The sequence below is a fragment of the Oncorhynchus kisutch genome, linkage group LG9, assembly GCF_002021735.2.
Source record: "Oncorhynchus kisutch isolate 150728-3 linkage group LG9, Okis_V2, whole genome shotgun sequence".
NCBI classification, from domain to species: Eukaryota; Metazoa; Chordata; class Actinopteri; order Salmoniformes; family Salmonidae; genus Oncorhynchus; species Oncorhynchus kisutch.
The window spans coordinates 36340041-36367319 of record NC_034182.2 but is presented as its reverse complement, the minus strand read 5'-3'; the positions used below and the strand labels follow the sequence as shown (position 1 = coordinate 36367319).

At 44.8% G+C, this 27279-nt stretch overlaps 2 protein-coding genes and 1 pseudogene across 2 annotated transcripts in view; 1 reads left to right on the top strand and 2 right to left on the bottom strand.

Annotated features, from left to right (window-relative positions):
* Positions 1–17942, bottom strand: part of LOC109897121 (actin-binding LIM protein 2) — a gene marked incomplete in the record, with an annotated part of 115094 nt that extends 97152 nt beyond the window's left edge. Inside the window, 1 exon segment of the mRNA XM_031832552.1 lies at positions 17644–17942. Within this exon segment, the coding sequence (XP_031688412.1) occupies positions 17644–17653 (10 nt within the window).
* Positions 17943–19420: 1478 nt separating this feature from the next.
* On the top strand, positions 19421–26430 carry LOC109896513 (rRNA N6-adenosine-methyltransferase ZCCHC4-like; annotated as a pseudogene).
* On the bottom strand, positions 21607–24785 carry si:dkey-219e21.4 (E3 ubiquitin-protein ligase TRIM62). The gene is made up of 7 exons (XM_020491691.2): positions 24570–24785; positions 23782–24020; positions 23427–23522; positions 22916–23149; positions 22802–22821; positions 22530–22660; positions 21607–22376 (listed from the first exon to the last, which is right to left on the bottom strand). Exons 2-7 carry the CDS (start codon positions 24016–24018, stop codon positions 21757–21759), a joined length of 1338 nt encoding a protein of 445 aa, XP_020347280.1. The 5' UTR covers positions 24019–24020; positions 24570–24785; the 3' UTR covers positions 21607–21756.
* Positions 26431–27279: the final 849 nt, after the last annotated feature.

The following is a 27279-nucleotide window of genomic DNA, read 5'->3' as shown; positions in this document are numbered from 1 at the left end:
TGTTTAGCCAAATTGTTACTTGCTATTATGTTGGGTGCTTTTTAAGGGAGTCGAAATCAATAAATAAGATTCCAAACAGAGTGGAGAGCCAATAAGAATAATACACATTCAAACCCCATTCCCACAGAGCAGACAGCCAAGCCCACACGTACACAATACAAGTCAGGCTGGTATAGTAACATTATGGATGCAGTAGGAATTATCATAAACAGAAACTCTGCAATGGGGGAGTTGGCATTGAGTAAGTGTTTGTGTGTGTGTGTGTGTGTGTGTGTGTGTGTGTGTGTGTGTGTGTGTGTGTGTGTGTGTGTGTGTGTGTGTGTGTGTGTGTGTGTGTGTGTGTGTGTGAGCTGATGAGAGTGGGAGTGGGAGGATGAATCAGGCTGTAACCCATGGCGACCTTGCAGGAGGGCGCCACGGGAGAGGAGGATGAAGGGATGGAGCGTGCCTCTCTCTCTCTCTGTGCCTTTTAAGTTGATATTTCCATTTCAGAACTATGGACCAGCGAATTGTACAGAGTAACTAGAGACAGTTAGGAGCAAACACTGTTTAGTCCTGGGCCTGGATTCGCAAAAACTTAACAAGTCTCTTAAGAAAAAAATATTTTAAGAGGTAATGATTCTTACCAATCTTCTTAAGATGTTTGTTGCTAGGCAACTGCTTTAGCTAGCTATCTACAGCTATCTGCCTTCAGAAAGTATTCAGACCATTGACTTTTTCAACAACAACAGAAAATGTTACAGCCTTATTCTGAAATGGAATAAATAATACAAATTCCTCAGCAGGAATTCCTCAGCAGTCTACACACATCCCACGGCTGCAACATAGCATGGACTCGAAACAGGATCTCTAGTGACACAGCTACTGTAGCAACTGCAATGCAGTGCCTTAGACCACTGTGCCACTCGGGAGGCAAGGTCCCACAGTTGACAGTGCATGTCAGTGTAAAAACCAAGCCATGAGGTAGAAGGAATTGTCTGTAGAGGTCCGAGACAGTATTGTGTCGAGGCAGAGATCTGGGGAAGGGTACCAAAAAATGTCTGCAGCATTGAAGGTCCCCAAGAACACAATGGCCTCCATCATTCTTAAATGGAAGAAGTTTGGAACCACCAAGACTCTTCCTAGAGCTGGCCGTCCGGCCAAACTGAGCAATCAGGGGAGAAAGGACTTGGTCAGGGAGAACCCGATGGTCACTCTGACAGTGCTCTAGAGTTCCTCTGTGGAGATGGGAGAATCTTCCAGAAGGACAACCATCTCTGCAGCACTCCACCAATCATACCTCTATGGTAGAGTGGCCAGACGGAAGCCACTCCTCACTGACAGTCCTCTTGGAGTTTGTCAAAAGGCACGTAAAGACTCTCAGACCATGAGAAACATGATTCTCTGGTCTGATTAAACCAATATTGAACTCTTTGGCCTGACTGCCAAGTGTCACATCTGGAGGAAACCTGGCACCATCCCTACGGTGAAGCACGATGGTGGCAGCATCATGCTGTGGGGATGTTTTTCAGCAGCAGGGACCGGGAGACTAGTCAGGATCGAGGCAAAGATGAATGGAGCAAAGTACAGAGAGATCCCTGATGAAAACCTGCTCCAGAGCCCTGAGGACCTCAGAGTAGGGCGAAGGTTCACCTCCCAACAGGACAACGAACCCAAGCACACAGGCAAGACAATGCAGGAGTGGCTTCGGGACAAGCCTCTGAACGTCCTTGAGTGGCCCAGCCAGAGACCGGACTTGAACCTGATTGAACACCTCTGGAGAGACCTGAAAATAGCTGTGCAGCAACGCTCCCCATCCAACCTGACAGAGCTTGAGAGGATCTGCAGAGAAGAATGGAAGACACTCCCTTAAAACAAACGGGAGAAACTCCCCAAATACAGGTGTGCCAAGCTTGCAGCGTCATACCCAAGAAGCCTCAAAGCTGTAATCGTTGCCAAAGGTGCTTCAACAAAGTACTGAGTAAAGGGTCTGAATACTTATGTAAATATGATATTTCCATTTGTAATTTTTTTATATAAATTAGCAAAAAAAATCTAAAATCCTGCTTTTGCTTTGTCATTATGGGTTATTGTGTGTAGATTGATGAGGGCAACAAAATGTTTTAAATCAATTTTAGAATAAGCCTGTAACTTAACAAAATGTGGAAAATACATTCCGATGGCACTGTAGCTAGCAATAGCAAATCATGTTAGCATATTTCATACTGAGATGACTGTTCTAAAACATGTTCTTGGGTTTAAAATAATCCATACTGAAACTTTCAGATTAAGTTTGTGAGTGACTTAAACATGTTCAATTGCTTTTATGAGCTTTTTCTCTCACTGCCCTGAGATTAAAACATGGGTTTAGCTATCTTGGAATTAAGAACAAGGAGAGGAGGTGAAGAGAGGAGAAGAGGAGGAGAGGAGAAGAGGAGAAGAGGAGGAGAAGAGGAGGAGAGGAGGAGAGGAGAAGAGGAGGAGAGGAGAAGAGGAGGAGAGGAGAAGAGGAGAAGAGAAGGAGAGAAGGAGAGGAGGAGAGGAGGAGAGGAGAAGAGGAGAAGAGGAGGAGAAGAGAAGAGGAGAAGAGGAGGAGAGGAGAAGAGGAGGAGAGGAGAAGAGAAGGAGAGGAGGAGAGGAGAAGAGAAGGAGAGGAGAAGAGGAGGAGAAGAGGATAAGAGGAGGAGAAGAGAAGAGGAGGAGAGGAGAAGAGGAGGAGAGGAGAAGAGGAGGAGAGGAGAAGAGGAGGAGAAGAGGAGGAGAGGAGGAGAGGAGGAGAGGAGGAGAGGAGAAGAGGAGGAGAGGAGAAGAGAAGGAGAGGAGAAGAGGAGGAGAGGAGAAGAGGAGGAGAGGAGAAGAGAAGGAGAGGAGGAGTAGTTTGAGACACTAAATGCCAGACCTGCCTGTAATGCAATGAACATCACCTAGCAACAGGGAAAATGGCAGTACCTAAAGAGGTAGGTTCAAATGAGAGGATCAAGAAGAGTCAACATACTGATTGAAAGAGATACTCCACACTCTCATGCTTAGGGAGGAGAAGAGAGGAAGATGAGAGGAGAAGGAGAGGAGGAGAGGAGAGGAGGTGAAGAGAAGAGGAGAGAAGGAGAGGAGAAGAGGATAGAGGAGAAAAGGAGGAGGGGAAGAGGAGAGAGGAGGAGGAGAGGAGAAGAGAAGGAGAGATGATGAGAGGGGGAGAGGGGAAGAGGAGGAAAGGAGGAGAGGAGAAAAGGAGGAGAAGAGGAGGCGGAGCAGAGAAGGAGAGGAGGAGAGGAGGAGAGGAGGAATGGAAGAGAAGAGAGGAGAGAAGAGAGGAGTCTGAGACTAAATGCCAGACCTGCCTTCTCCCTGTAAAATAAGCCTGACGCCATTCACCATCTTGACCCACTTTACCACTTCGAATACGCCAGAGAGAACGTGTGTGTGTGTGTGTGAGAGTGTGTGTGTGTGTGTGAAACATTGAGACACCCTGCAGTCAAACAACACCATCTAAATACACAACATAAATCTGCCATAATGAGATACAATAAAAAAGACAAAAAGAATAGCCCATATAAGCACACACACACACACACACACACACACACACACACACACACACACACACACACACACACACACACACACACACACACACACACACGTCTCAGAATACTCTCTCTGCTAAACCGGGTGTTAACCTTGATCATCAACCCCCCAACACCACACCTGATGCAGCCTGATGTTAAGGATGAACCCTTTACACTTGTGGGAATTGGCCTGTATGTAGTTATTTTGATTAGAACACAGCCCTGCATCGGCGAAGTCACACAATTACTGTTGTTAATTCAATTCAAAAACAGTCCATTATAAATCTGGGTCTGGTGGACATCATGTGAAGGCCTGTTCTATTGCCAACATCACTAGTTAAGTTCTAAAATAGGATCTTAGTGTTAGGCTTTCACAATGCAATTCAGGGAAACAGATTTGGTGATCATTGACAGGAGCCATGAGTGTGTCGCAGTGAGTTCTCTTCACAATAGACTAACTGGCTCATTCTGTTCAGAGCAACCCAGGGTATGACGACAGGTATCTTGGTAACTGTACATCTAACATAGTGATCATAAACGTTGTCACCTTATATAAAAACACGTTTTCTGATATTGAAATGTGAAGTACACATTTGGGCTCACGGGTGTTTGGCTCGCTTGTATGACAACAAAACGGTATTTATTGTCATCTTCAACATCTCATCTTTCTAAATACATCAGAGTCCTCTTAATTTTATAGCATTTCCTTCACTCAGACAACAAACATTTTATCAAAAGTTGCCCAATTAGCGGGGGGGGGGGTGACTTCCTGTCACGTGGTGCTCAAGTTCAGAACAGCTGTCAATCAAAACCCCCATACAGAGCTGTGAAGCGGAGACCCTGAGGTCTGACGACTTGTTGAGCATCTTACTGTACAGCCATGCGTTTAGAAAACATCCATTTTCAACCACGTACGAGTTTAAGCGGGTAACTTAGAAACAGCAGAGCTTGATAATCTAGTCATCACTGTGACCTCACTGCCAGCTAACACCAACCTCATCTCTCATAGATCCCCAGTCTTAGCATGTTCTTAACGCACCAAACATTTCAAAGCACAAATTCTATTGACCCACATTTGAGCTCTATTTCAATCTTTTTTTAATAATACAAGGAGCCGACTGTGATTTGGATTTGCTAATCCGGTTAATTTGTTCATTCAGCGGGGACTAGGAATGTTCTGGAAGAGAGGATTCAGTTCGGAGTGTTGCTGACACAGGAGTTCTGTGGCATGGCTAGCTAGTAGCTCGCTCATCAGTAGTCAAACGACCAGGAAGGTTGAGGCTGGGGGCTCTGTTGTTCTGCTGTAGGGGGTTGATCTCTCTCTGGTGATGCTACACAGGCACCAGAGGGAATTCATACTGCAGTCATATGGGTGTATCGTGTGTGCTGGCTATAGCTATAGCTGTCGCTCTCTGTCTCTCTCTCTGTTAAACATGCAGTGTTAAACTATAGTGTTCTATCACCCACACCAATCCACGCACGTAATATCCCATAATGTGAGTGTGAGATTTTGGACAACAATAGCCAGCCTATCATCAGTCATCCATGCACACGACCTGATCCTCCCACAAGCAAAGAGCCACACACACACACACTCACACACACACACACACACACACACACACACACACACACACACACACACACACACACACACACACACACACACACACACACACACACACACACACACACACACACACACACACACACACACACACACACACACACACACACACACACACACAGAAGAAAATGCATTGATGAATAATTCAGAAAACCTCATTGATCTTCACTCTGTCTCTGGGGTATCCTGAGCCAGTTCTGAGGAACAGAGTTAGCTGTTCAGTCAGGGTGATTATCCCCTCTGATGGACCTTCTCTCTAGCTCATAGAACATAAAGGGCAACATGTCCTGGCACCACTTACAACATTCCCCACCACTCTCTCTCATACACTATGTTCAGCACGGCAGACTTGAGGAACCTGGAATAAGTTATTGCAGGATCTACTGTAGTGTCATTCTCTCTCCATCTGATCTTATCGTTGCTGTATTTGGACCATAGTACTTCTTATTATTGTCATGTGACTGAACAACTGAAACACGTCATAATCATAATTTAAAAGGACAGGATCTACTGGTGTTAATTTAGTCAAAAGTAAATCACGTTTTCACAGAAAGAAACTGCACATCACCATGACGATTTACTGTCTCTACGTTACTATGGCACCGAGCCTTCAAAAACAACAAACGTCAAAGCCTTAATAATGACCTAGCTGTCATTTTGCAGAAGGCTGCTGAATTCCTGTGTCACTGTGTCTCTGAGGGGAGAGGAGGTCCCTGTTCCAGGTGTCACACGCCACTGTGACATTCCTCACCTGGCTCCTTATGTAACAGTATAACTTTAGTCCGTCCCCTCGCCCATACCCCGGGCTCGAACCAGGGACCCTCTGCACACATCAACAACTGACACCCACAAAGCATCGTTACCCATCACTCCACAAAAGCCGCGGCCCTTGCAGAGCAAAGGGAACCACTACTTCAAGGTCTCAGAGCGAGTGACGTCACCGATTGAAATGCTATTAGCGTGCACCACCGCTAACTAGCTAGCCATTTCACATCGGTTACACTTACACACAGCTCTAAAGTGTCTGAGATGTCAGGCCAATAAAAACAACCTACCCCTGAGAACACGCTAGCTAGTTAGCAGTTAGCTCAAACCTCAGAACTAACATTCCGAGCCCCTAGGAACGACATTCCAGCTGGACTGACATAGCTTCACGTTCACTTTGAAGTTAAAAAGTCCTGAACACAGTATTTCTGTTTCAAACGTGAATGCATTGTCTTGGTGAAGAGAGAGATAACAAACAATGCTGGGACCTGGTTGAAAAGTTCTGTCTCCATATGTGACGGCAGTCAATTCTCTTTTGGGTGAAGCAATACTGGGTCTTGGATTATTTTGGCTTGTTCTTATGGTTTATGACACATGTCCCTAGCACCACAACACGTTACCCTAGCACCACAACATATTCCCCTTGCACCACAACACATTCCCCTAGCACCACAACACATTCCCCTAGCACCACAACACATTCCCCTAGCACCACAACACATTCTCCTAGCACCACAACACATGTCCCTAGCACCACAACACATTCTCCTATCTCCAGGTGCAGGAGAGCAGAGAGTTGTGATCTACTGGTATAGGAGTCAGGTGCAGGAGAACAGAGAGTTGTGATCTACTGGTATAGAAGTCAGGTGAAGGAGAGCAGAGAGTCGTGATCTACTGGTATAGAAGTCAGGTACAGGAGAGCAGAGAGTTGTGATCAGGCGCAGACTTTATTAGGTAGAAGTAGAGAACAGCCGGACGCAACTGGGTCAAACAAATCTCCAGCCAAAAGCGAAAGTGTAAAGCGCGACGAAGTCACAATGAAGACAAAGAGTTTAACAATAACCATGCTACGGGTGAATTACGGGACCCGGTAAACTCCAGCTTGGCGCGTCACACAAAAATACGTAACAAATAACAATTCCACACAAAGACATGGGGGGGAACAGAGGGAATATATATGTAGTGTGATTAGGGAATGCAAACCTGGTGTGCGGGGAAACAAGACAAAACAAATGGAACAATGAACAGTGGAGCGGCGATGGCTAGAAGACCGGTGACGTCGACCGCCGAACGCCGCCTGAACAAGGAGAGGAGCCGACTTCGGCGGAAGTCGTGACAGTAGCCTACATATTGCAGAGAAATTGATTTCCTGCCAAAGGCAAAGTGTTAATCTGTGAACGGAACTATTGAAGTCTGTCAGGAATTGTCGTCTATATCACACAGGTGATCAAAGGGATTCTAAGGAAATGTGGATAGCTACTGTGAAATACACACCTGATGTAGATAGATGAGATAAAGGCCCATTTCTCTGGCCCGAATTATGGGTCTTCTTACTGTACGTCTGGTTCTGGCTTAACACACATATCCCCAGGTGAAGGATGCATGGGATGCTGCCTTCAAAATCATCCAAACGAAGCACCTTAAGAAGGCAGCATTTTAAACTACCTTGGGATTGGGACATGCCAATTCTTGCCAATTGGGACATACCAATTCTTTTTTCAATAGCTTCTGTTTCAGGAGTACGACGTAGAGATGTGAAGAAGAAATGAACTGTAGCACTAGGTTATCAGAAGTCTGAACAGCATATATCCTCACCCTTGTGACTCACAGACTCAAACAAAAAATGAAAGAACATGATGAAATGCCCTAATACAGTTGACTTGTGTTACAGTAACTGCAGAGGTACAGGTAAGTGCCAAAATAAAGGAAACACCCACATAAAGTGTTACCCAAGTGTTACTCGGGTGTAACTAACGTGTTACTCAAGTGTTACGCAGGTGTTACTCAGGTGTTACTCAGGTGTTACTCAGGTGTTACTCAGGGGTAACTAACGTGTTACTCAAGTGTTACGCAGGTGTTACTCAGGGGTAACTAACGTGTTACTCAGGTGTTACTCAAGTGTTACTCAGGTGTTACTCAGGTGTTACGCGGGTGTTATGCGGGTGTTACTCAGGTGTTTAACCCAGGTGTTACTCAGGTGTTTAACCCAGGTGTTATTCAAGTGTTTAACCCAGGTGTTATTCAAGTGTTTAACCCAGGTGTTATTCAAGTGTTTAACCCAGGTGTTATTCAAGTGTTTAACCCAGGTGTTACTAAAGTGTTAAACCCAAGTGTTACTCAAGTGTTTCCATTATTTTGGCAGTTACCTGTATGAGGATATATATTGGCAAATTCCCTCTGGAGAAAGGAGTGTGAGAAATATTACATTTTCTATGATTGCCTATTTAGCTGTGATTTAATACAGGAAACTCAGTTGGAAATGAAAAATGACCCAAGATCTTGAAATGTGAAATTGGATCGGAGAGAACGTTGGGCCACCAGAATCACAGAAGTTTATCCACCACAGTGTCAATGGCTTATGTGAACAATTTATGTTTTACTGTATTGAATAGAGCAGTTTTACTCAATTCAATAATTCAATATCATAATTAACACAGACCCATCGGTGCACACACACACACACACCATGAGGTTTGGCAAATGAGTTATAAAGAGCTTCCTCTCGGGAAAGCTGAATGAACAGAGGTCTGTTTTGCATGGGCTCATCTGCGAGGGTGAAAAGACATGCTTAGCTGAAAACAGAAACACACAGGGTACAACTTTTCACTGAGTCTAGTGAAGCTACAGTTGTTTAGATAGGGAGTCAGCATTATACCTGGAGAGTTATTACTGGCTCTAGAGGGAAATCCCAGTGCTTAAAGACAGGTGATACACAGATGTCCCTGGCATGAAGTGTGTGTTTGCCATGTGTGAGATGGTGCGGTTATGTGTTTAACTGTTGAGTACATATCTGTACGTGATGTCACCATATGTGTGCATATGTACTGCTAGCCTTGGTTCCAGTCTGTTTTTGGTTCTTCGGTTATTCCCATAGGAAAACTCTTTGTAGAACCCTTTTTGGTACTTCCCACAGAGTGTTCTATCTGGAACCCAACAAGGTTCTACCAAGGACCAAAAATGGTTCTCATATGAGGACATCCAAATAAGGTTTTCCAACATGCTGACAACACTGCTTCGGTCTTGTGCGCGAGCACAGCAAAATACATTTACACATACAGTGGGGCAAAAAAGTATTTAGTCAGCCACCAATTGTGCAAGTTCTCCCACTTAAAAAGATGAGAGAGGCCTGTAATTTTTTTAATCATAGGTACACTTCAACTATGACAGACAAAATGAGAAAAAAAATCCAGAAAATCACATTGTAGGATTTTTAATGAATTTATTTGCAAATTATGGTGGAAAATAAGTATTTGGTCACCTACAAACAAGCATGATTTCTGGCTCTCGCAGACCTGTAACTTCTCCTTAAGAGGCACCTCTGTCCTCCACTCGTTAGCTGTATTAATGGCACCTGTTTGAACTTGTTATCAGTATAAAAGACACCTGTGCACAAGCTCAAACAGTCACACTCCAAAATCCACTATGGCCAAGACCAAAGAGCTGTCAAAGGACACCAGAAACAAAATTGTAGACCTGCACCAGGCTGGGAATACTGAATCTGCAATAGGTAAGCAGCTTGGTTTGAAGAAATCAACTGTGGGAGCAATTATTAGGAAATGGAAGACATACAAGATCACTGATAATCTCCCTCGATCTGGGGCTCCACGCAAGATCTCACCCCGTGGGGTCAAAATGATCACAAGAACAGTGAGCAAAAATCCCAGAACCACACGGTGGGACCTAGTGAATGACCTGCAGAGAGCTGGGACCAAAGTAACAAAGCCTACCATCAGTAACACACTACGCCGACAAGGACTCAAATCCTGCAGTGCCAGACGTGTCCCCCTGCTTAAGCCAGTACATGTCCAGGGCCGTCTGAAGTTTGCTAAAGAGCATTTGGATGATCCAGAAGAAGATTGGGAGAATGTCATATGGTCAGATGAAACCAAAATATAACTTTTTGGTAAAAACTCAACTCGTCATGTTTGGAGGTCAACGAATGCTGAGTTGCATCCAAAGAACACCATACATACTGTGAAGCATGGGGGTGGAAATATCATGCTTTGGGGCTGTTTTTCTGCAAAGGGACCAGGATGACTGATCCGTGTAAAGGAAAGAATGAATGGGGCCATGTATTGTGAGATTTTGAGTGAAAACCTCCTTCCATCAGCAAGGGCATTGAAGATGAAACGTGGCTGGATATTTCAGCATGACAATGATCCCAAACACACCGCCCGGGCAACGAAGGAGTGGCTTCGTAAGAAGCATTTCAAGGTCCTGGAGTGGCCTAGCCAGTCTCTAGATCTCAACCCCATAGAAAATCTTTGGAGGGAGTTGAAAGTCTGTGTTGCCCAGCAACAACCCCAAAACATCACTGCTCTAGAGATTTGCATGGAGGAATGGGCCAAAATACCAGCAACAGTGTGTGAAAACCTTGTGAAGACTTACAGAAAACGTTTGACCTCTGTGTCACGTTCTGACCTTTATTTCCTTTGTTTTGTATTTAGTTAGTATGGTCAGGGCGTGAGTTGGGGTGGGCAGTCTATGTTTGTTTTTCTATGATTTGGGTATTTCATTGTTTCGGCCTAGTATGGTTCTCATTCAGAGGCAGGTGTCATTAGTTGTCTCTGATTGAGAATCATACTTAGGTAGCCTGGGTTTCACTGTGTGTTTGTGGGTGATTGTTCCTGTCTCTGTGTTTGCACCAGATAGGGCTGTGTTGGGTTTTCACGGTTCTTGTGTTTGTTAGTTTGTTCATGTGAAGTGCTTTATTAAACATGAATCAAAATAACCACGCTGCGCTTTGGTCCGCCTCTCCTTCAAGTCAAGAAAACCGTTACACTCTGTCATTGGCAACAAAGGGTATATAACAAAGTATTGAGATAAACTTTTGTTATTGACCAAATACTTTTTTTCCACCATAATTTGCAAATAAATTCATTAAAAATCCTACAATGTGATTTTCTGGATTTTTTTTCTCATTATGTCTGTCATAGTTGAAGTGTACCTATGATGAAAATTACAGGCCTCTCTCATCTTTTTAAGTGGGAGAACTTGCACAATTGGTGGTTGACTAAATACTTTGTATTTACTGTACATGTTATCCGATTATTGCACCCACACTGCTTGGATGCCAACCGCCATATAAAGTCCAAAGAAGAAGCCGGAAGGAGGAGAGATACCCAGAAACACACTCGGTTTACCCTTTAATCTGTGGATTAATTGTCGGAGTAGAGGACCTTGTGCATTTCAGGTAAAATAACAACCCAATGTTTATATGTGTAACCTTTAATTAACTTGAAGAACCAATTATTATTTACAATGACGGCCTACCCCGGCCAAACCTGGACCAATTGTGCTCCGCCCTATGGGACTCCCAACCACGGGCCGGATGTGATACAGCCTGGATTCAAACCAGGGACTGTAGTGATGTCTCTTGCACTGAGATGCAGTGCCTTAGACCACTGCGCCACTTGGGAGCCCAGGACAAATTAGCTAGCAACAGCAAGCTAGCTTGCTAAATTGCCATAAATGTTTAATGCTTTTCGACCTGTCCCCAAATTAATATAGTTGGTTCAGAGTTCGTTTTGATATTTCAGCCTGCGTGTCCTGATTGTGTCTAGTGTTGGTTGACAAAATCAACATGCGTGTGATGGTGCACGCGGTCTAGTCAGCATGTAAGTGTGTAGCCTCACTCTGATAGCTGTTAGTACAGCAGTGAAGAGAGAGGAGGGTTAGTAGCTAAATGCTGACAGTAAGACACTTCACACCAATCAACCAACCAACCCTAGTCTAAATGTCAGCTCTCAGCATGTTCCACTACAGAAGACTCAATTAAGGCAGCCTGCACTGCATGGTTTTAAGAAGTGAAGGACTGCACCTCATGGTTTTAAGAAGTGAAAGATTGCACCTCATGGTTTTAAGAAGTGAAAGATTGCACCTCATGGTTTTAAGAAGTGAAGGATTGCACCTCATGGTTTTAAGAAGTGAAGGATTGCACCTCATGGTTTTAAGAAGTGAAGGATTGCACCTCATGGTTTTAGGAAGTGAAGGATTGCACCTCATGGTTTTAGGAAGTGAAGGATTGCACCTCATGGTTTTAAGAAGTGAAGGATTGCACCTCGTGGTTTTAGGAAGTGAAGGATTGCACCTCATGGTTTTAGGAAGTGAAGGATTGCACCTCATGGTTTTAAGAAGTGAAGGATTGCACCTCGTGGTTTTAGGAAGTGAAAGATTGCACCTCATGGTTTTAGGAAGTGAAGGATTGCACCTCATGGTTTTAAGAAGTGAAGGATTGTACCTCATGGTTTTAAGAAGTGAAGGATGGCACCTCATAGTACATACAAGTGACATATGAAAAGAATGAATGAATGAATAAGTAATGGTTCAATGGTTTACGAAAGACCTTTAGAATCATAACCTAGATACTGAATAAGAAGGGAAAACATTGACTGTCAGAAATAGATACTCACAGCTTTTAAAGCTACAGTACAGCACATGATTTAAATTAATCTAATTAATGAATGTTTATTTATAGCCCCCAAATGGAAATATAAAGCAATCTTTGAGTTAATGTTGTTTTCCAATAAATCTTTTGAATCGGCTGTATTCCAGTAGTTGTAATGCCATGGTAACACTGATGATCTATAGCTGAAATCAACTACGATCCTATGCACAGTATGCCCAATGTTCAAGAGGAAAAACGACATATCAATTACACATCTCCAAACAATATCTCAAAGAAATCCATTGAAACTGCCATCTCTAATCAACGCTAAAAAAACCTTTAACAAATTACAGGCACAGCCCACCCAATCAGCAGCTCATATTTGATCGATGGGGTCAAGCGGAAGGCACATGTCATTCCTCCCATCTATTAATTCTCCAATATGAGCGTGGGCAGAGGAAATGTGACAGGGCCACGTCACATTTCAGACTTAATTGCAAGAGCTCAAGATTAACACCAGTGAGATCACACCATTATGTATCACTGTGGAGTCTCCTGACCAGCCCACTCCCATTAGTGTGTGTGTGTGTGTGTGTGTGTGTGTGTGTGTGTGTGTGTGTGTGTGTGTGTGTGTGTGTGTGTGTGTGTGTGTGTGTGTGTGTGTGTGTGTGTGTGTGTGTGTGTGTGTGTGTGTGTGTGTGTGTGTGTGTGTGCATGTTGACCTGATTACTCTCATGATCGTCCATGGGAAACACATAATCTACACCCACACGGCACATGTGGAGGCACACACACACACACTGTGCACACTCTGTGAGGCTCACGCAGTCCCACACTGATTGCCTGAAGCACGTGCTGACACTTGCACATTTACACTCATTGTACTATGACCTTAGACTCGTATTATCATTTTCTGAATTAGAACATCACCTCTCTATCTGCTGACTAAGTGGAAACACAACAACCACCACTCATCCTATACGGCGGGCATCGGCTTGTGTCTTTATTTTAACGATTACAGTCTGTCATACTATAAGTACACTAGTGTCTATTGGCATTTCAAGGGGGTTTACAGTAAATCAGAGTAGTGTTTAGCAACACCATGACTATGTACAATGTTTTCTAACTAGCCACTCGTATTTTAATTACTCACTCTATGGTAACCTTTGACTAGTAACTATGGGCCTAGATTACTACTGTATAATAAAAGGAAGGGCCTGACTTTCCCCTTGACTTTGACCCTGCTGGGCCTCCGTAGCTCTGGCACACTGATCCATCCAGACAGTCAGTGGGTGTGAACCCAGCTCACAGCACTGTGTTGGGAGCTGGGGACGCTCCAGTGACTCCAGATTGATTCTGCAACGTGTCTGCTGATGACGCAGCCTACGTTCCAATGTGATGAGTTCATATTGTCCCTGACTGACTGACGTACAATAGGCTAGCATAGTAGGCTAGCATAGTATATTGGTTAGCATAGTAGGATAGCATAGTATATTGGCTAGCATAGTAGGCTAGCATAGTATATTGGCTAGCATAGTAGGCTAGCATAGTAGGCTAGCATAGCAGGATAGCATAGTATATTGGCTAGCATAGTAGGCTAGCATAGTATATTGGCTAGCATAGTAGGCTAGCATAGTATATTGGCTAGCATAGTATATTGGCTAGCATAGTATATTGGCTAGCATAGTAGGCTAGCATAGTATATTGGCTAGCATAGTAGGCTAGCATAGTATATTGGCTAGCATAGTATATTGGCTAGCATAGTATATTGGCTAGCATAGTATATTGGCTAGCATAGTAGGCTAGCATAGTATATTGGCTAGCATAGTAGGCTAGCATAGTATATTGGCTAGCATAGTATATTGTTATTAACCAATGAATGGCTGATCATCCAATAACCAATCTGGGATCTATTGAGGTAAAAAACAAATACAAATCACAGCTGTTGACCCCTGTACAGACTGACGAGTAAACACAGACCGTGAAGAGCTAATCAGATATTTCAATGGGAAACGGTGGTGAATGTTGGTACCTGGTCGAAAAGAAGACTTGTCTTGTATTTCACCATGCTAGGCTTTACTTAATTTTCTTTTGAGGCAAACACCTTCAGTTCAGATACTGCAGTCATGGAAATCTGCCCTCAATATACACTGAGTGTACAAAACATTAAGAACACCTTCCTAATATTGAGTCGCACTCCCCCGTTTCGCCCTCAGAACAGCCTCAGTACGTCGGGGCATGGACTCTACAAGGTGTTGAAAGCGTTCCACAGGGATGCTGGCCTATGTTGACGCCAATACTTCCCACAGTTTTGTCAAGTTGGCTGGATGTCTTTTGGGTGGTGGACCATTCTTGATGCACAGGAAACTGTTGAGTGTAGAAAACCTACAACCACACCTTGTTCAAAGGTACGTACATCCTTTGTCTTGCCCATTCACCCTCTGAATGGCACACATACACAATCCATGTATCAATTGTCTCAAAGCTTAAAAATCCTTCTTTAACCCGTCTCCTCCACTTCATCTACACTGATTGAAGTGGAATTAACAAGCGACATCAATTAGGGATTCACCTGGTTAGTCTGTCATGGAAAGAGCAGGTGTTCTTAATGTTGTGTACATTAAGAACACCTGTGTGATAGACTCTGGTTGATACCCTATCGTTCAAATACCTCAGACCAACCTGGCCCACACCTGATCCAGTTCATCATCACTACCAGCCAGCTAGGTCAGCAGGATGAACTAACCCATGTGGACACCAGCCAGCCAGGCCAGCAGGATGAACTAACCCATGTGGACACCAGCCAGCCAGGTCAGCAGGATGAACTAACCCATGAGGACACCAGCCAGCCAGGCCAGCAGGATGAACTAACCCATGTGGACACCAGCCAGCCAGGTCAGCAGGATGAACTAACCCATGTGGACACCAGCCAGCCAGGTCAGCAGGATGAACTAACCCATGTGGACACCAGCCAGCCAGGCCAGCAGGATGAACTAACCCATGTGGACACCAGCCAGCCAGGCCAGCAGGATGAACTAACCCATGTGGACACCAGCCAGGTCAGCAGGATGAACTAACCCATGTGGACACCAGCCAGGTCAGCAGGATGAACTAACCCATGTGGACACCAGCCAGGTCAGCAGGATGAACTAACCCATGTGGACACCAGCCAGCCAGGTCAGCAGGATGAACTAACCCATGTGGACACCAGCCAGCCAGGCCAGCAGGATGAACTAACCCATGTGGACACCAGCCAGGTCAGCAGGATGAACTAACCCATGTGGACACCAGCCAGCCAGGTCAGCAGTATGAACTAACCCATGAGGACACCAGCCAGGTCAGCAGGATGAACTAACCCATGTGGACACCAGCCAGGCCAGCAGGATGAACTAACCCATGAGGACACCAGCCAGCCAGGTCAGCAGGATGAACTAACCCATGAGGACACCAGCCAGCCAGGTCAGCAGGATGAACTAACCCATGTGGACACCAGCCAGCCAGGTCAGCAGGATGAACTAACCCATGTGGACACCAGCCAGCCAGGCCAGCAGGATGAACTAACCCATGTGGACACCAGCCAGCCAGGCCAGCAGGATGAACTAACACATGTGGACACCAGCCAGGTCAGCAGGATGAACTAACCCATGTGGACACCAGCCAGGTCAGCAGGATGAACTAACCCATGTGGACACCAGCCAGCCAGGTCAGCAGGATGAACTAACCCATGAGGACACCAGCCAGGTCAGCAGGATGAACTAACCCATGTGGACACCAGCCAGGTCAGCAGGATGAACTAACCCATGTGGACACCAGCCAGGTCAGCAGGATGATCTAACCCATGTGGACACCAGCCAGGTCAACAGGATGAACTAACCCATGATGACACCAGCTGTGAGTCTGTGAACACATAGGTGAAGACTTTCCCATTTCCATCCATTCCAATTCACTAACCGTTCCATCAACATCAGTCATTACATCCATCCAACATTGCTCTAACAAACAGGTGTCATGACAAAAACGTCACTGTTCAGAGAAGACAGACAGTGTCCCAGTTCTAGATGGACTACAACATTTCTTTTTTTTAATACACGTCTCAGGTGAGTTTACAAGACAGTGTTGATGATAACTCAGGACTGTTACGCATTCCTGCCTCATTTCACAGACAAACTCCAACAACTTCTCATCAGCAGTGCAAACAGGGGAGCCCACGAGTGACGCAGTGGTCTAAGTGGCTCTGACTCAGTAGTGAGAGGCAGCTCAGACTATTTCTAGGTCCGTGGTTTCATCACATCTATGATGGCTTTGAGCCCATAGGCCAGTGGTTCCCAACCAGGGGTACTAGGACTGGGGGGTAGTACCTGGGGGGTACTGGGCCCATTCACAGGGGATATTTGAGAAGATAGGCTTACTGGTCAAATGCACATGAGGAGGTACTTCTGGGAGACTCCGGGCAGAGCAAAATTGAGTTGGTGGTACAGTAACCAGAAAAGGTTGGTAACCATTACACTGGGCAAATAGGTCTTCTAGACATGACGTTCACAGCAATGATGTTCTTTTAACTACTCAGCTATTGCACTGTGCATGTTAGTCACAACCATAACTAGAGTCATTCATATGTCATGACATTGTATTACATGGGATGGACACGAGGAGGACTTGACACACTGATGTCCTCACACTGAGACCAGTGTACCAGGCTATCAGCCTGCAGCTCCCAGGCAAAGGTAGCTAGGCCCCTGTAGATGTGGGGAGACAGCAATGCAACATAATGAAAACAAAATGATTTGTCTGGAAGTGGAAACCTAGTCTTAGTGAGCATTTCTACACCACATACTGTAGCCATATGAATGGCATTCCACAGTGGGGGAGCTATAGCTCAAGTAGGACCTTTGTCTCAGAATGGTTTCTGTGAGTCAATGGAAATTGCAGGCCTATCAATATGCTTGTCTTAAATCTGTAATTGATTTGCTGTGTAATAGCTGATAATACCATGGATGATGACAATGTCAACATACAAACTGGTAATTGCCATCGAATTACTATGATCAAACCATATGCCTCACATACACTATAGTCTATAATAGGGCAGAAGACCTTACCTGTGCTCATGGTAATGCTAGGTTTTCTTCACTGTCCGAGGTACAGTAGATTTATCCTCATTCAACTGCACACCTCTGGCCAGGACTGTGAGCTGCACATTGATGAAGCCTCTCCTTGCAGAAGATGCTTCCGTCGACTCAGAAGATGTAGCTTATAATAATATGTCGATGCTATGGAATTGTCTGCCGCTGACAATCTACTGACGCGCGATATCTACTGACGGCGATTCAGCGCTGACAGGCATGCACCGTGGTGTGGGTGTACGATCGCGCCCGACGCTTGCGTCGCAGCTTCGGCAGAAACATCCCTCCAGCCAGGTGATTAACAGCTCCACTGCGCTCCCCGCAAACAAGGGCTTCTGGGAAATAGAGTTTATACCAATAGAAACCAGTGTTAAAGTGACTCTCAAGTGGGTCTTTCTTGGACTACAATTTATGAGTTCTGCGACGCAGTGTAAACAAAACGCGTTGGATTGCACTGTGCAATAGAGCAGAGATCTGTATATAATGACGAGATGCTCATATATCCGCCCTAACAATGGGAGTAGTTGTCCCATAGGCGAAAAGGCAGGCTACAAGTTTAGCTCCAAAATAAGCCCATAAAAACGCATTAGGCTTATTTTGGACAGATTTTTTTGGCGATAGTGAAACCAGTCGCTTCGCCTCGTCCACCCTGGATACAGAAGAGGCAATGCAACAATGGGTTATTCTTCAGAGGTTGCCTTTTTGTCACTCGGGGAAAAGGAAGATAAAACGGTCATTTATAAGCAAATGTTCTGGACACAATGCTGTAGCCTGGAGTGAAGTCTAGTTCTTCAGATATAAGTAATTCCCCCATCACCAATATTATTGTTCGCCTCTTTATAAGAGTATTATGTTCGGTATATTCTATTAGCCTATAGACATTTTACAAAGGCCTACATCACTTTTAATGATGTAGGCCTGTAACATGCACGTGATGGAAATGCACAATAATGGCTGTGACTGATCATTCAATTATTCATCGAGTTATTACAAATGAATTGGAATCCATTATAGCTTCAGACTACACTTCTGGATTTGAAGTCTACCATTAGAAGAAATCAATACATTTAAACACTGCGTAGCGTATAAAGTACAAAGCAGAACAGTACAGTTCAGGCCTGCTGTAAAGCGCTATTCAAGGTTTTAGGATTTTCATGAGCTGTTAGTGGCTCCTGGTGGTCAAATAACAGCCTCATCTTCAAGGCTGTTTACTACAACCGTTTTGTCCAGATGAAAACAAATACACTATACAATGTTGCAACTAAGTTGGACGTGAAACACTGGTTACAGTTCATCGTAACCTCATATTTCAAAAAAAATTCTGAAAAATAAAACATAAATAACCTCATATTTCTACTTCAATTGAAAGGATCAGATGAAGACGAATTTGGTATAGATTGTTCTTCATGAGACAAAAAAAGCACCATCTTGTGAACACGGTAAGTAACGTGAAACTACGGCTGAATGATAGTAAAGTTATTTTTTATTTAACCAGGTAAGCCAGTTGAGAACAAGTTATCATTTACAACTGAGACCTGGCCAAGATAAAGCAAAGCAGTGCGACCAAAACAACACCTATTTGTCAGTTAGCTAGTTTTAGGGAAAGGGCCATATGAATCCAGCTACAGTATGATATGAATACTAGCTAGCTAACCACGGTCCAAAGCTTGCTATATTATGTTTCGTTGTATCTTACATCTGAATGAGAGTTATTCGGTGATGTATGCTGATGCTGTTGACCAATGCAGGTCCAACATTGTTGTTTGAAAAGATGAGAGGAGAAAGGCCGGAGGTTTTATGGCGATCAGCGTGCAGAGACAGAAAATAATGCACCTTCTTTCAGTGGGAAGATGAAAAGGTAAGCGAGTTATCTTTTTGTATCCCCTGGCAAATATAGTGGGCCTAATATATAGACCGTTCTAGTGATGGTCACTCTAGCACAGGTGGGATTGGAAATGTTCACAAACGCGTGCAAAACAAACCGCTTTTGTCCATTTATTAGCAGCACATATAAACATGTAGCTAGCAACATTTCCATATAGCCAGATGTAATTACAGTAGGCGCATATCATAGTTCCAATGTGTTAATGGTAAGAGCTTTATCACAGTTTCTGAAATGCATAGCTGTTCTCTTGACTGTATGCTCTCCATATCTGTGCCTAAGATGGTGGATACGTTAAGATCGTTAACTCAGGCCTTTTACCGTAAAAAAAAAATAATAATCAGCTCCGGGCTTAACTGAGTGTCTCCCATAGACACTAATGCAAAAGCTGCTGGGTCTGGTCTACTTAGTTCAATAGGATCATCTCATTTGCATACTCCTCCCGTCCTCTCATTGCCTCCTTCTCAAAATCTCTTTGAGGTCAGAGGGGGAGGACCTCTAGCTTTTTCATCCAATGAGTTTTGAGAAGGAGAGTAGCTGCGAGGACTATGCAATTGAGATTCTCCAGTTGACTTTCATTGAACCCGGAAAAAAAAAAAGACATTTTGTTGTCTCGCTTCCTCTTCCATCGCTGCATGTGCATCCCCACTTCCTGTTCACCTTTGACATGACCAGTCACCCAACATATATTGCCCTCTATACACATTAAGTGTACTATACAAAGACAGACAAACTATAGACAACACAACAACCAAATAAGTTGACGCCTACAATTCCTTTGATGGAAGCCTAATTAATGACTCTGCCTTCTCGAAAGTCCTTGTTTGTGCACATATAGAGTAGCTAACTACACTCCCTTGTTTTCACCAGGCGTGTGACATGTCTGTTTGTGTTGTAGGTGTCTGAGGCCAGGCTTAGGGCCCAAGAGGAGGTGAACCAGTCAAAGATGCCAACTTCCACCCATCAGGAGTACTGCTCCAGGTAAATATCCTACACCTGTCCAGACGTGTAGTGGGACTCTATCATCGAAACTATTCCGTTCCATGTTAGAGGGGGAACAGTATAGTTCCGTGGATAACAGTCCTACTGTAAGCTCCCGAGTGGCGCAGCGGTCTAAGGCACTGCAACTCAGTAAGGCATCAGTACAGACCCTGGTTCGATCCCGGGCTGTATCACAACCGGCCGTGATTGGGAGTCCCATAGGGCGGCGCAGAATTGGCCCAGCGTCGTCCGGTTTAGGGGAGGGTTTGGCCGGGCTAGGCCGTCATTGTAAAATTAGAATTTGTTCTTAACTGACTTGCCTAGTTAAATAAAGGTTCAATAAAAAAAAATTAAGTACCTTTGATAAGTTGCCAGACAGATCATATAATGAGTATTTCACTTGATAGTTCTTCAAACCACCTCTACATAATATTCTTCCAATTAAAACAATGGTTGTTATGTTTCTTTCTTCCAATCCAGGTTTTAAAAGTTCCTCGCTCTCCCCCCAGGAATGAAGTTCTGCCAAGACTGTCAGCTCCTCTTCCTAACGGGAGAATGGGAAGGCCACGCCCTTCACAAGATGTCGCAGGCTGATGACATCACAAGAGGCCCTGCTGAGCAGGCCCAGTCTGATGCTGAAACCCTTGGAGAACAAGAAGAGTAACGCCCAGTACCTGTTCGCTGACCACAGCTGTCACTTCCTGTTGGATAACATTGCCAATCGGGGCTACAGGAAGGCTCTCTGTGTCTGTCGTGTTGTTTAAACAGGGGTCATGTTAATTAGGGCCAAATGTTTTGTAAGTTAGGTCCACATAGTACCTCCTGCTTACCAAGTGCTTTGTTACTCTCTTTGAGTTGTTGTGATTCGTCTGCTTGTGTTTTTAAACATATCCATCAAAAGCATCATAGCCAATAATTATAAGTACAGACGTTCTATATTACAATGTTAAGTGTTTCTGGGATTGTTAGTTATTATGTGTGATTGTTTATTTCACTGTTTCTTCCAGACTCCATGAGCTAATCAAGCTAAGAAACCAGGAAGGTAAAGGTGACCCCATGAAAAGTCTGCTACTGGCTGTAAACTTCAGGTCAGTTTTATTTGACAAGGTCCCACAATGCATTGTTCAGATGAACATTTGTTATGAGGGAACAACACCAGCATAGAAATGAGTTGAGAGTAGAGCACACACTTTGAATAGTACATGACAGTGCGTATCGAACAATGCTTATTGACATTTATGGATCGCTATGGGAGTGTTGATGTCGCGTATCTCCATATGGCTGGGCCACACCTGTCCCTCTGATGGTCTTAGGAAGCAGAACGCAGGGTACAGGGGCTCAGTGAACTGATGATGCACCCTATCAAACACGGTCGTCAGGGCTGCAGAGAACTCCTGCAGGACCTTCATAGTCTCGGCATCATAGAACGCCAGCTTTCCCTTCTCGTAGTGCACCCACACGCCCACCCTGCCTGGCACCCCTCGCCCGCTTGCGGAGCACGACACGTGCCTGTCGTTGTGCCAGGCGGAGAGACGTCCATGCCTGAGCTCCACACACCACGAGTTTCTGTTCCGCCCCAGCTTGGCGCCTTTGTCGCGCCCTTTCCTGTCCAGGCAGCCGTAGGCCACGCCCACAGCCCAGGCGGAGCAGCAGCGGACGTCGGCCTCCCAGTAGCTTTGGCCCGTTGTCACGGCGACGGAGCCCAGGGCACAGCAGACCTTGTCGAACTGGAGAGGGTGCTCTGGAGAAGACGGGGCGAAGTCAGAGAAGCACATGCCTCGCCCTTCTCCCGTCACTGTGATCTTGCTATGGCAGGTCTGCCTGTCCATCATCACTGGGAAAGAATCTGCAAACGGATAAAAACAGAAACCCTTTCTGTATCTGTGACCACCCCTTTTCCCCCAAAATCCTACCTCGATCCAGAGTAGAGATGTTACCATGTAGAGATTTGATCATAGCCTCTGTGGCTAGATGGATAAGCAGACATAACATTTGTTACCCAGCAACAGTGTCTTCCTCTGAAGCTGGGCCTTCAGGTCCTTGTAGAAGGAGCGTAGGGTTTTCAGAAGCTTCTCAAACCTCTCTTCGTTCAGCCGGATCTCTGCTTCGGAAGCATCTGGCTTCTTATGGCTACAGGGGGACAGACAGTTCCACATGGTCTTATCCCAATCCCAGAGTTCCTAAACATTTGCATCAAAAAAAAGCCTAGTCATAACATCTCAAGGTAAGCAAATGAGAGAAGTTAGAGTATTGTTTTATATTTGTTTTTACCTGAGATTGTCAGGATGATTCTGTAAAATGGAGTACACAGATTTGTTGAAATGGCATAACACTGAAACTCCTGTTAGCCGACATGTGGTTAATCTGAAGTATCTAAAATCAGACCTGTTTATCGCCCCCTGTCCAAGTCTGCCCCAGGGATTTCTGGGTAGTGGTGATGCTCCTCTGGACCTGTCCTAGGTGTTGGTCCCAGCCCTTCAGGACATGGTCTAGTCTGGCGCTGGTCTCTATGCGGTCCAGCTCCAGAGAGTCAATCATGGCCTGCTGGTCTCTCTGCAGGGCGGCCCTCATGCCCTCGACCCTCTCCCTCACCTGGTGCTTCATCACCTCTGTGCTCCTCTTCATGAGAGGTGAGGAAATTGTGAAGTTAAGGGGAACCCATAGCTTAGATGCAAGTCTGTTTCTGAGCCAACTTCTATGTCGTTCGCCATGACAATGACAAATGATTTAGCAGACTGGCACCAGCGCTAGGGAAGTCTCTCATTCTAATCCATTATTTCAGCTAGTCTACGTTACCAATGCAAGGTTAGGAAATATGGAGAGAATTCTCTATGGGTTGTGTTGCCCTTGGCTGCAGTGGCACTTATGGACCATAGGGAGGCAGTGTTGTACTCACAGAGAGATCAGCCTTGCGTTTCTTCAGAGATTGAATGTGGGCCTTAGTTCTGGTTCTTTCTGACTGCAGTTCCTCCAGGCGTCTAGACAGCTGCTCCTACAGCACAGATGGGGTTTAAGAGGACAACACAGAGTGAAACTCTCATTGATTGTTTTCTCAATTACTGCAAATGAGAATTGCTTCTGAATAGATTGATTCTCAGTCACTGCTAATGACGATTGATTTTGAATCGATTGGTTTCCAATTAGCTAGTGCAAATGAGACCGTCTTGTTTAAATAAAGGTGAAATACTAGACATTACCACCAGGGAATCATTGGTAACAGGACTAGTAGTGGTTACTATCATAACATTTACCTCAGAGAGATTTCTGGATGCAGCCACCTTGCGGAGTAGCTTTGGGGAGCGAGGGTACGGCTGAACCACCCCCTCTCCAGTAGCGTGACTGTCGAGGGGGACCAGTGAGAGAGTGCCATCGTGTAGCACTGCCTGATATTCTACAAGGGGATCCAGAGCACCACTCTGGACTGAGAGCAAAGAGCCAGGGGACACTTCCAGTCTCTGGTCATCGGTTATTAGGTCCTTATCTGCCATCGCTAAGAAAGTGGTAGTCACATCAACTTAGACACACATGAATCTATTCCTTACCACTGGGCTTTGATAATCTCCTTCATTCAAGATGTGGTTTACATTTGGAGGTTAATTCAGAATTCAATCTAACAAATGTGATGGCTGTGTGATAGTATTTCGTAAGCGAGCTAGTTCCTCTGGTTTTAAGAGGCTGGTATGCTGCAGTCTCGAGAGGCTTGTCTGTTGAAACTCTCTCCAGGCTCCATTATGATAAACCCTTGCACAACTTAGTCAAAAGTTTTCAAAATACAGGTACTGCTACAACTTAGTAAAGTAAATATGTAGCAGGGTAGCTAGGCTAATTGCAGGATAGCAGAATGGATTAATGCATCATATAGCTCAATGCATTTCATTGAACAGAATTCTTGACTCAAGTTTACCAATGCCTTCTGTTATTTAATCATAAACCCTCCTGCAGCTTTAAGGAAATTAGTTCTGTGCCCGACAATCCCAAACGAATCAATATTGGTATAGCCTAATGTATGTTTATGAGCTGTATGTATGTTTATACTCACTCTGTTCCTATGTCTCATCCGTTCTCTGTGCGTGTCTGCAAGGAATGTGTCAGACTGAACACCAGCAAGGGTGTGGTGTCGAGTAACAAGCTGAGTCCTGTGTGTTTGTGTGAGTGAGTCTTACTGTTGCTCAAGTGCCCTTTCAGTGATTATCTTGCCAAGATTGGAAATGTATAGATCACACCCATACAAACCCGTGGACTTCCTGTTAAGTACAGGAGGAGGCCAGCTGCCGTGACGGTCCCACCCTAATCCTCCAGGCTCACAGAATGAAGGATTTAATGAAAGCACTAGCAGATGTCATGTGGAAATCTTGTTTTTGTCTGTTCCAGATAGGCTTAGTTTTATGACAAGTTATGTCACTGCAACATGTTCAACCACCACTTCTTTAGAGGAGAGGTTCAAGTTTAAACCTCATGATTGTCTTGAAATTCAACATGTTCAACCACCACTTCTTTAGAGGAGAGGTTAAAGTTTAAACCTCATGATTGTCTTGAAATTCCTTTATCCAAAGGCTTGATCCTTTTTTCTTTTTATGAGTATTGAGTTCCATGTAATGTTTTTAGACAGGCAGCGAGCGGGTCGTCCAAGCCTTCCTCATTGAGGGGAAAATGGGGAGAAAGTGATCATGGTGTCTGACCCTCCATTCGGGGGCCTGGTGAAGCCTCTGGCCCACAGTTTCCCCCAAAACTCAGAAACGTAGAGGAAACTGCAGACCTCCAGTTAGCGTTTCATTTAACTAATTTGTCTCCGCTAATGAAATAAAATAAATGCCAATCGATTGGATTAATTTGTTAAAAACATAATGCATTTTCCAATTCAAAACATTAACATAGATGTTCCCAGATATTTCTAAGTAGAAATGAAGGACTTAAATCCATAACCTGATTTTATTTGATTATTTATTATTATTTGTGTGTGTGTGTTTCTCCAGAGAACAGTGTGGAGATGCCCATACTTCTTTGAACTGCGTATCCTAGAGTACTTCCCCTCTTTCACCATGCTAGACTACCAGGCAAGCCAGTTGTATTCAGACGTATTGACTAATCTTAGGAGCACAGATTGACATGTGTACATTAGTAAAAGATGATGATTGATAATAATGTGCATTTACTATAATGTACTCTATGTATACCCGATGTCTCTCTGCTTGTCACTCAGCATTACAGATTGTGGGTAAGGCCTTGTGGTAGACTAGCGTCCTGCCCAGGGGGTGTACTTGTACATCAAGCTGCCACACGCTACAGAAACTGGAGACAGGCCCCTGGACTATGGGCATTCTGGCTCAGACAAGGCTACTTCCTTTGTTTTACTATGGGTAGTCCTTCCACCACCAAACAGACTCACTGGGTAGTCCTTCCACCACCAAACAGACTCACTGGGTAGTCCTTCCACCACCAAACAGACTCACTGGGTAGTCCTTCCACCACCAAACAGACTCGCTGGGTAGTCCTTCCACCACCAAACAGACTCACTGGGTAGTCCTTCCACCACCAACCAGACTCACTGGGTAGTCCTTCCACCACCAAACAGACTCACTGGGTAGTCCTTCCACCACCAAACAGACTCACTGGGTAGTCCTTCCACCACCAAACAGACTCACTGGGTAGTCCTTCCACCACCAAACAGACTCACTGGGTAGTCCTTCCACCACCAAACAGACTCACTGGGTAGTCCTTCCACCACCAAACACACCAACCTGACACCACGAGACATCATCCTCCCTAAAGAGGAGGGGTACAGGTACAACCCACTATTCCATGTTGCACATGAGCCAATTGCCTATTACAGTAATCTAATCATATTAAGATGTCATCCTAAATGGAACATGGAAAATCTAGATCGTCTAATTGGTCAGTTTAAAAAGGATTCATTTTGGTGGGATAAAATATATATATTATATATAGATAAGTATTAGAGTGGAATTCTGAAGAGATTACATTTGATTTGTCTGTCTTGGTCTTTGCTTCTCTTAGATTCTGAGAAGTCTGTGAGAGAGATGTGTGGTCTGAGAACAAGCGTTGTGTTAAATGCAACGTGTTCCCTTCGAAGGTATGTCTTTCTCCACGGCCGGCGGGAAAAGTCATGTTGCAACAGTTTTAACTTGAAATAATTGGCTACGTTGCCGTTGAATGAGAGGTGCATGTGCTGCGATATCACTTTTCACAACAGATGTTCAGTTATCTTCTCTCTTTGTTCTTTCAGGATGGGAAGCAGGGAAAGTATTGCTAAGAGTGTCAGAAGTACGTGAAACCATGTGAGTATCTCCTAGACTGCTAACACTGCCAAACCCCGATGTTCATGGTTTGGGTTGAGTGACGGTTTGACTGGCATCTCTCCCCCTCCCCAGCCTGGCGTCACTGCCAGCCCTGTGGCCACTGTGCCCCCCCGGGACCACCCCTGTGGGAACAGCCCAGGTCTGGAAGGCTGCTACAACTGTGGTAGCTTGAAGCACAAACGCAGAGCCTGTCCCCTCAAAGACAGAGGACCAGTAACAAGTGAGTTTACTGTACTTCATATACCCAGACACAGCACACAGAGAAACACCGACACGGACAGACAGGGCTGGCACCAAACTACTGTCTGCTCCCAGCTCTACCCATGTCAGTACAGTTTGGTTACACACCCTACATGGCGTGTTCCTCTGAGGGTTTATACGGATTGTGTTTGCCTGTGTGAGTGTGTCTGAACTTGCTCTCTCCCTCCTGTC

Bases quoted from the DNA above. Each gene is read 5' to 3' on its own strand.
- si:dkey-219e21.4 (XM_020491691.2), bottom strand. From the start codon at position 24,018: ATGGCAGATAAGGACCTAATAACCGATGACCAGAGACTGGAAGTGTCC. The intron at 23,523-23,781 runs GTAAATGTTATG...TCTGTGCTGTAG, and splicing joins CATCCAGAAATCTCTCTGAG to GAGCAGCTGTCTAGACGCCT. The intron at 22,661-22,801 runs GTAAAAACAAAT...GTCCCCCTGTAG, and splicing joins AATCATCCTGACAATCTCAG to CCATAAGAAGCCAGATGCTT.